This window comes from Lepidochelys kempii, chromosome 1, assembly GCF_965140285.1.
Source record: "Lepidochelys kempii isolate rLepKem1 chromosome 1, rLepKem1.hap1, whole genome shotgun sequence".
NCBI lineage: Eukaryota > Metazoa > Chordata > Testudines > Cheloniidae > Lepidochelys > Lepidochelys kempii.
The window spans coordinates 9,629,160-9,638,065 of NC_136380.1; the positions used below are offsets into that span (position 1 = coordinate 9,629,160).

At 56.9% G+C, this 8,906-nt stretch overlaps 1 protein-coding gene across 1 annotated transcript in view; it reads left to right on the forward strand.

Annotated features, from left to right (window-relative positions):
* STARD10 (StAR related lipid transfer domain containing 10) overlaps window positions 1–5,982 on the forward strand; it is a 48,850-nt gene extending 42,868 nt beyond the window's left edge. The window contains exons 3-6 of the mRNA XM_073333709.2: window positions 412–515; window positions 1,811–1,928; window positions 3,194–3,246; window positions 4,630–5,982. Coding sequence (XP_073189810.1) covers window positions 412–515; window positions 1,811–1,928; window positions 3,194–3,246; window positions 4,630–4,857 — 503 coding nt within the window. The 3' untranslated portion in view covers window positions 4,858–5,982. The remainder of the gene's footprint in view (window positions 1–411; window positions 516–1,810; window positions 1,929–3,193; window positions 3,247–4,629) is intronic.
* Window positions 5,983–8,906: the final 2,924 nt, after the last annotated feature.

Here is an 8,906-nt window from a genome sequence, read left to right on the forward strand (position 1 = left end):
TCGCAGGGGGTGGGGAGGGTTAGTGGTGTGGGGATGTGGGACCCGAGCATCCTGAGGAGAAGCACAACATAAATGCTCAGATAAAGAAAAGGTCCGGGGAATGTATCCGGGTGGGGGCGATGGGAGAGGGGGGGTCTGGGAATGGATACTAGTATGGGGCTGATGGGAGATCTGGGACTTGGGCCTGTCTCGGAATGGGTGTTTAGTGTGGGGCCAATGGTGGGGGGGACCTGGGCCTGTCTGGGGATGGATACTAGCGGGGGGCTGACGGGGCAGGAGGATCTGGGACTGTTTAGCGACACAGAGAACACCCCTCTGTCTCCCCTAGCTCCTGAGGAATTGGGTGGGGTAAGTCTTTTATCCCAACTCAAGAGCCAGATCCCCTTTCTTCTTCCCCATCTCCCTTCCCAGGGAAGTGCCCCAAGCCCCTGAAGAACAGAGACGTCATCACCCTGCGCTCCTGGCTGCCCACGGGGGCCGATTACATCATCATGAACTACTCGGTCAAACACCCTGTGAGTGCCCTGCCCGCCACTGACCAGCCGGGGGGTGGGATGGACGGAGCTGGGCGGTCGGAAGGGATCAGGGACCTTGCCTGCAGCACTGGCTCAGTAGGACACAGGAGGCGACAACCCCACATGAGCCCCAGCATTACAGGCCGAAACCCTGGCAGGGCGACTCTGTGAGGCATTAAAAATCCCCTGAGACCAGGGTTTGCCCCCAGTGTCCTCTCCCGAACGCGCCCCCTCCTTGCTGTCGTGCAGCAAGCCGAGGACTGCTGGGGCCTTAGCGCACTAGAGATGGCTGCGTGTGAAAGGAACCCCAGAAACCTCAGCTGTCCTAACGATGCTTTGGTCACCCAGGACTCTCACGACCAAGAAGTCTGACTCCCTAGGGTCACGTGGAACCTCGCAGCAGGGCTGGAGCTCGGGTCCTCCTGCTCCAAAGGATAGTTCAAGCGACAGGGACCTAAGGGAGACTCTCCGTTAACTCCTATATAACGTGGCCTCTGACACGCAGCTGGGCACCTTGCCCTGTCCAGTAGAGGGCAGTATTGCACAGGCATGACTCGCTATTAGTATCACCACAATGCAGCTGGAAGCCCTGGTGCTTACGCTACCGACCGTGCCTCGTGGCACACCGTTGTTCCATAGGGAAAGGGTCTCTGGGGGGTTAAGTCATGCGATAGGCTTTGAGCTCTGCATGGCTGGATTTAATGGTCTCGGTTTATTGCCCGTCCACGTAGGTCATAAAACCGGCACGTAATCTGGCCCCCTTGATCCTAGCTGCTTAGGAGAGGCCTGGCCTGGGCAGCAGGGAGAGCCGTGGGTCGGAACGGCGGCCCCCTGGCTCAGCTGTCCAGCAGCACCACTGCTCCCTCGCCCACCAACGCTCTGAATCCTCCACGGAGTCGAGCCACAAAACGGGAATCTGTTTCCAGGGTGCCCCAAAGTTGGGACTTCTGGGCTTTTGATCCAGCCCCTGATATAAAGACACAGGGTCTAATCCTGCGTCCCCTGATTTCAGTAGCAGAGCTCCTGTCCTCTTCCACCACCTGCTAAGCCTGCAAGGTTTGGGCTCTGGGTTCTGGCTGAGCTAAGGCCCTCAGAGTATGTGTAACACGGTGAGTGAACAGCCCTGTCTTGAGTTGACCCCACTGGGAGGCAGCTCCCCCTAGCTCTGGGGATGGGGGGGCTAGGCCTGGTCTGCTTGCCAATGGACCCTCTGATTACCCAGCTGAGGGTGCATTATCCAGTCCCTTCCTTGTCACAAACAGCCTGTTTCTGTTCCCCTTGCCCCCTCTCTGCAGAAATACCCTCCAAGGAAAGACCTGGTGAGAGCGGTGTCCATCCAGACAGGCTACTTGATCCAGGGGAGAGGAGCCAAGAGCTGCTCCATCACCTACCTTGCCCAGGTTGACCCCAAAGGTAATCGCGCGGCCTGGGGTGGTGCTGGCTCCGAGGGGCTGCAAGGCCCTATCAGACGCTTTCCCCACCACTTTCTATTGCTCGCGGGTCCAAAGAGCTGTAACCACATCGCCTCGTCCCTTGACCTCCCTGTTCGTTTCAGTATCCCTGTCTGTCACTAAACCCCCACTGCCTCGCCAGCGTGTGGGGGGGAGCATCCGTCTCTGGTGCAGCTCCCGCCCTCTGTAGAAGTCTCCCTGTATCTCTAATTAGTTCTCCCTCTTGTCGGAAAATCTTCTCCCGTCTCTTAACTTACGGCCAATCCTCTCAGGGCGCTGGGCGGCTGAGGGATGCTCTGCAGAATATACAGTTCTATTGCACTGAGCCTAATAAGCCTAAAGCCTTGCGAGGCCTAGGAGATTTGTGCAGGGAACCTGAGAGCAGAACCCTGCTGGTTCGCAGGTCTCAGATGGAAATCCCAGCTAGATTTGCCACTAGCCGAGAAAACCCTGCTCCCTCCTTGCCAATGTTGCCTCTTTTGAGGGGAGGCGTCTGTCTGTGGTGGGAAGCTGCGGAGTAAACCGCATCGCTGAGGCCCTGCTGTAGCACCCTCCCTGGTGCACTCGAGTGGTACCATCTCTTCAAGGAAAGAGTTCATTTTGAGCAGCATAAGGGAAACTCCCTGGGTGTAAAATCCCAGGGCCCTGCCAGGTGCAGACTGCAGTTCTGCTTAGAGCGAGGGGCTCCCTTTACAGCGGTGCTCAGGGAGATAGGCAGACCCCAGCCCCACCGCTGCTCTCCTGCATGCTCTAGAATGGTCACTCCGTCTCAGACTTACTCTGCCATCTCCTGACCTCCTCCTCCTTCACCCCACCTGCTTCCTCCACGGCTGCTTGCTCTCAAGGTGGTCTTGACCTGTGCCATCCCTCAAGCAGACTTTTCTATGAATGACCCCTCCCAGAATGGCTTTCTTCAGACCCCAATTGTGCTAAGGGCTGGAATTGGCTCACTGCCGCTCTGTGAAGGTCTAACCCACTGGGAGTGTGTTACAGGTCCCCCTCTGTGCTGATCCACAGAGGAACTGAGTCTTCTACAGTCCCAGCTACAGAGCTTCAGTTCTTTAGCTCAAGCTGTAGCAGCTCATGCTTCTAGCTTTGGAGGTTCGTGGTTCAATCCCTGGTGTGTTGGCCAAACCGGCGGTCATCTCCAAGGCATTTGAGGATGTACTGTGCGGACTAGCTGTGGTATCAGATCTCTGCCTCATTCTTCTTGTCTCTGTTATGTAGGTTCTTTGCCTAAGTGGGTGGTGAACAAATCGTCTCAGTTTCTGGCTCCAAAGGTAAGTGTCCCAGTCTGGCCTGGCTATCGATTCTATCCCATGATCAGTCTCTCACTGTAGGCGTCGGGTGCTCTCCTCCTCTTCTGGGATACCCTGATCTCCTGGCTCTGGATTGTAGCTGTCACGTCCACAGACCTGGCATACGTGGCCGGCTGTAGGACGCTCTCAAGTCTTCGCTATCATGTGGTCGCTTTGGTTTGCCATCAGCCCAGCACTTAATGCCTTAGCTCAGGTGGTGAAGCTGTTCAGGAATCTGTCACCTCCAGCCTCTGCCTGGAACAGTGCCCGAGAGTGATGGATGATGGCAAATGGAGATACCTGCTACTGACCCCATGGTTTAATTAGAGCCCCAGTGATTTCTGCCTCTTGGCTGGCTGGCTTTGCTACCTTTATGGTGGCCACCATCCATTTCACCCGAGAGCCGGTGAAGAGGTGAATCCATCATAGTCTAGAAGTAGCAGCCCAGGAAGAAGATGCTGGGTGTCAGTATGCCCTTTATCCCAGCAGACCAAGGCGCGATGAGATCCAGAGGCTGGCAATTGAGATTAGAAAATGTCCCAGATGGAAATTGGAGATCTCAAAGAGTGAGGGTCACCAAGCACTGGACCTGCTGCTCCGGGGCAGTGGTGAAGTCATCGCGTGGCGGTAGGGTGGGGCGGCTTTCTAAAAGAGGGTCCAGTTCAACCACAGGTTCTTGGTAAGGGTGGTTCTGGTGACGTGGGTGGGGTAGAAGGCAGATTGCAGCCAGAGACACCCCCACTGGACATGGCTGCCTTTGGTGTCCGGTTATGCTTCTCCCTTAACTAGGATGAGACCCCACCGCCCAGTTCACATAGGTCACCCAAGGGACTTCAATCCCTGCCTACTTGGGCTGGGGAGGAGTCGCTTACCCTCCGGTGCTCTGTCGAGGATGCCGTCGGGCTCGTTGGTCGATGCCATGCCTTGTGGATGGGCTCGAGGCACCACGGTTGATTCAGTCAGCCACGCTGCCCCTCCTAAGCCAGGGTTGAGGCCCACACTGGCTGCAGAAAGCATCCAGGTGGGAAGATGGCAGCCGTGACATGGGATGCCATGCATCCAGGTGGGAAGATGCAGCCTGCACCGGTCCCTAGTTGTTTCCTAGCCTTGGCTCTGACCAGAGGCCGCTCTAGACAATCTGCAGCCTTCAGCAAAGCTTGAGCGTACTCCCTGCTCCTCATAGGCCTAGGCCGGCAGGTTGGACCCGGATGACCCTCCATCACGGTGGAGGGGCAGCCAGCCCACGCTTGAGTAGCACCCAGTGGCCAAATCTGCCACCCTAGGTGCAGATGCCTCGCTCGCTGATGGCTCGAGCGGCTCTGACCTGTCTCCTGCCTTCTCTGCCCACTCGCCCCCCCCCCCCAGGCCATGAAGAAGATGTACAAAGCCTGCCTCAAGTACCCCGACTGGAAGCAGAAGCACAACCCTCGCTTCAAGCCCTGGCTGTTCCCCGAGCAGAGCACCCTCCCCACCGTGGCGCTCTCGGAGCTCTCCATCCAGCATGCCGACTCGCTAGAGAACATCGACGAGAGCAGCCTGTCCGAGACCAAAGACGACCGGGGCGAGGGCAGCGACGAGGACAGCATCAACTGAGCCGCCCTCGCTTCCTTCCCCAGCCCCTTGCCCCTCCGCACCTGCCCAACCGGGTTCATTTTGTCTGTGTATCCAGTGCAGAACGTGTAACACACTCCCCGGCCCCATCGCTCCCCACCCCGGCTAACGGGGCTGCTGTTAGTCAGGGCATTTCTCAAGCAGGCTGGGGATGGGAGAGGGACTTGTCCTGCCCTTGATGCCAGAAATCTGGATTTCCCCAAGGCTTAGCCCTGCTTGTGCTTTAGGCCTGGACCCTCAAAGGTATAACTCCCACTGGGCATTAGGCGTCGAAATACCTTTCAGGGTCCAGGCCTCTGTGCTTGGCAGTGGGAACACCAGCTCTCTAGCACTGAGCAGGATTGATGCCCCATAGCTTGAGGGGAAACTTGTCTCTCTCCTGGCTGAGGAAAGCAAGGTGTGGGGGGAATCCGTGGGACTGCAGAACCGTCCCCGTGGGCCGATGGGCCGAGCCACGTTCAAAATCAAACTTGCGGGGCCTTCTGGGAGCGTGAGCCACCTTCCCTGGTCTGCCCGGCAGCGGGGGCTGGGCACTGCCTTCTCAGAGGGCAGGGGACCATCAATGTGCACCAGCGTGGTCAGCATTGAGGGAGAGTCCCTGCCTGCAGGGAGCAGGGAATGGAGCCCGTGAGGGGGGTGTGTCAGGCATAGTTCTCCCAAGGGAGGAGGGCTTGGGAAACCTCTGCCCTTTGGTGAAGGACATGACTGAAGCAGGATTGGCGCTCCCGGAAAGCCGCATGCTCCCCATGTCGTTAAATGGCTGTCTCTATTTTCTTTGTTCTCCTGTAAGAGTTAGAACTGCCTTTTTCTGATTGGGACCAGTTTAAGGGACCGATCTCCTTAGGGGGGGTCCCCAGCTGCTTTGGGACTCTCCGGAGAGGGTGGGACCCCTACGAGTCCTGGGCTCTCCTGTGAGAGGGGACCCAGAGGTCTTGACATCTGAATATTTTCTCTGCGCTAGAATTAGAGGCCTTGAATCTGGATTTTGAAGCCGGTTCCTTGAAAACACTCCCTGAAAATCCCGTGTTCTGTTTCATGAGGGAAAAGGAGATTTTGTACCTTGTCCTGGAACAGTTTATTTAGGAATAAAACGAATAAATCAGGCAAGCCGGATGGCTCAGCGTCTTCCTTACCGCTTGGTCGCCACCCATTGGGCCCCTTGCATCATCAGACCTGCTGCTTTCTCTAACCAACCTGGCAACGAGCCCCAGGTGGAGGTGACAGCAGCTGGGGATGTGCTCAGATTATTGTCCAGCTGGGTCAAGCTCATGGAAGGGAAGTCTCTAGCTGCCTGCCGCTGCTTGGCTTCGCCCTGCTCTCCGGTGAAGTCTCAGGCTGGATGGTGCCACCCTTGGCCGTGCTCTTGATGCTGACTGCGGGGAGGGAGTCAGAATGGCCAGGGGTTGGTGTAGCTGGTTCAGCCATCTCCGCCCAGGCACTGCTCTGAGGGAGGGGGTCACAAGGGGTGGAAGCAGCTGCATGGGGAGGGTGGTCCCAGTGAGGAGGGTTTTATTAGCCATGGCACACCTGCATGCTTTCCCTGCCCTTGGCTGCACGTTCCCTGCAGGTGACTGGTTCCCATCCACTGACCTGTGGCCCAGCGTTCTGGCTCTGGAGATGGGCATGCTAAGATCATCCGCCCTGCTGAGTTTCACTGGGATACAAGCCTGCCCCTGCAACCTGAATCTCACAGCACGGAGCTAATACAGACTGAGCTCTGCTGGGCCCCCGCTACCTGCCTCCCCTTCCACTGCGAACACCTTCACTGGAGCTTCGGCTGTTCCCGATCCCAGCTTTGTGGTCACAGCTGAGGCCGCAGCTGGGCATCAGCCCAAGCATATGTGAGCAGGAGGCAGCTGGCACTGGCTGGTAAATGTCGATGAGTAATTAGATGGCCTCATCCTTTGGGAGATAGGAGGAGGGAGATAAAGCCAAGTCTCTGTTTGGCCAACTGCATGGACAATTGGCCTGAGCCAGCAGGGCCATTCTTACGTTCGTAGGAGAGGCCCCCTGACCCACAGCTGAGCCGTCGTGGTTGTGGATTGGTACTTCTCGAGCATTCTGTGGCTAGTGCTGAAATGAATGGGCTACTGCTGTGACTCGTCCATCTCCGCTGCTGTGAGGCCATCACATCTGTTCACTTCAGCATCCAGGAAACGTGCCCATTAGAAGAGCCGTGTTGTCTCTTTTGAAGGCTCTCCCTAAAGGCTGGAAGCTGCTCTGTCTGCTCTCGCCTCTCCAGGCTGCTCGCTGGCTCCCAGTTGATGCTAGGAGGAAACGGGAGATGGGAGACTCGCTGCTCCTTTCTTAGCACCCAAGCGATGGCCGGTAGAACCTGTCTTTCCTCAGCCCAGCCAGGGTTGCTGCCCTAGGTGAGCTCCAGGAGGCAGCCGGTGAAATCCAGTTACTGGATAAACCTTCCTCCGCTCTCCCTGGGGCAGGGAAGAGCAGCCCTAGGAGCCGGCTAGAGCGCGTGAGAGCCGAGAGGGGCTGAGGTTCAATAGGCTGAGTGTCCATTAGAGCTGAAGCTGGACGGGGAAGTAGAGAAGGAGCAAATAGAAGTTGTGCAGGAAAACGGGGAGCTTACCAACCCAGCCCGGCATGGTTTGAAATCCCATCAATAGCACCCCGTGTGCCCAAATGAGGTTCCCAGTGTGGACCAGGGTCCCCTTAGTGGGCTGGCTGATGGGATTTTAGGCCCTTAGCAAGGGTGCTGGCCAAGCCTCACCTGGGATAGTGAGTTCAGTTCTGGGCACCGGGTTCGAGGGAGAGGAATTCGAAGTGGAACGAGGGCAGAGAAGAGCCAGGAGGATGATCGGGGGCATGCAGGCCTGGCTGGCTGGGCCTGGCCCTACAGAGGCTGAGAGGGGGTTTGATGGCTCCACCCGGGAGGGAGAACGATTGAAGCCAAAGGATGGTGCTGGCACAGGAACAACCGGGGATGAACAGGGTGTTAGGGAACGGAGAAGGCGGCTTCTAGCCAGCTGAGGGAGGTTCAGGAACAGCCACCCAACAGAAGCCGGGGGGTGGGGGGCTGATTAATTTTGACTGGATTATAGGACAGAGGTACCTGTGAAAGCAGGGCCTGACCTCTGACCCAGCAGATCCTTTCCAGTCCCGTGAGTTTGTAGAGACACTTATCTAGTCTATAAGCCTTAATCCTGCTAGGGGGTGACTTCACGGCACAGTTCACGTGTGCTCATAACTGGGTTTAAGCCTTCCCCTGCCATCCACACACGCTCGTCTCTGAGCGGAGAGCGGGGGTGTGTGAAGCCCTGACCCATGGAGGAGCGGGGAGTCTGGGCGCTGCTTTCACTCAGGCTGGAACTCGCCTGCTTTGCAGAAAGGATGCAGGCAAAATCATTTGAATGCTGACTACCCTCTGATGCTGTCCCACAATTCCCTCCCCAAGGAGAGACAGGTTCCCCAACAGCCTGGGAAAGAATCTCCGCACCAGGGACCATGGGCCATGTAGTGAAGACACAGTCAGGTGAGTAGCAGGGTTTTGCGATGGGGATGCTCACACCTGGGCTAGGCTATGCTGGGAACTTAGGCCAAGGGTGTCTCTCCTGACCATAGATCTGAGTTCCCAGGACCAACAGAGGGTAGTGACAGACACACCCACACCCACACACCCCTGTGTGTTACAGCATTATGCAATGGGGTAGCCCTTTCCCAGAATCCCTTCATGCTCTAGTGCAGACCCTACTTTCTCACCACCGATCTGAACAGGTGCAATTCTGGGCACCCACCCTGGAACAACACCCCACGAGCTGTGGATGTGCGTGCATGAATCACTAGCTGCCGCCTACAAGGTATAGGCATGAATGTGGACTTCCCTGTTGACTCTTAATTACTTTACCTGAACCTCTTCGTTCTACTAGGGGACTATTTCCTCTGTCCCAGAAGCATTGCTTCCCTAGGTACGTTCATGTAGTGTGCAGGTTGGTTTCAAATGTCCCAAATAATGAGGCTTCTATTCTTTCCCTTGAGATACTATTCCCCACCCAGTTAGATCTCCCTGACAGCCC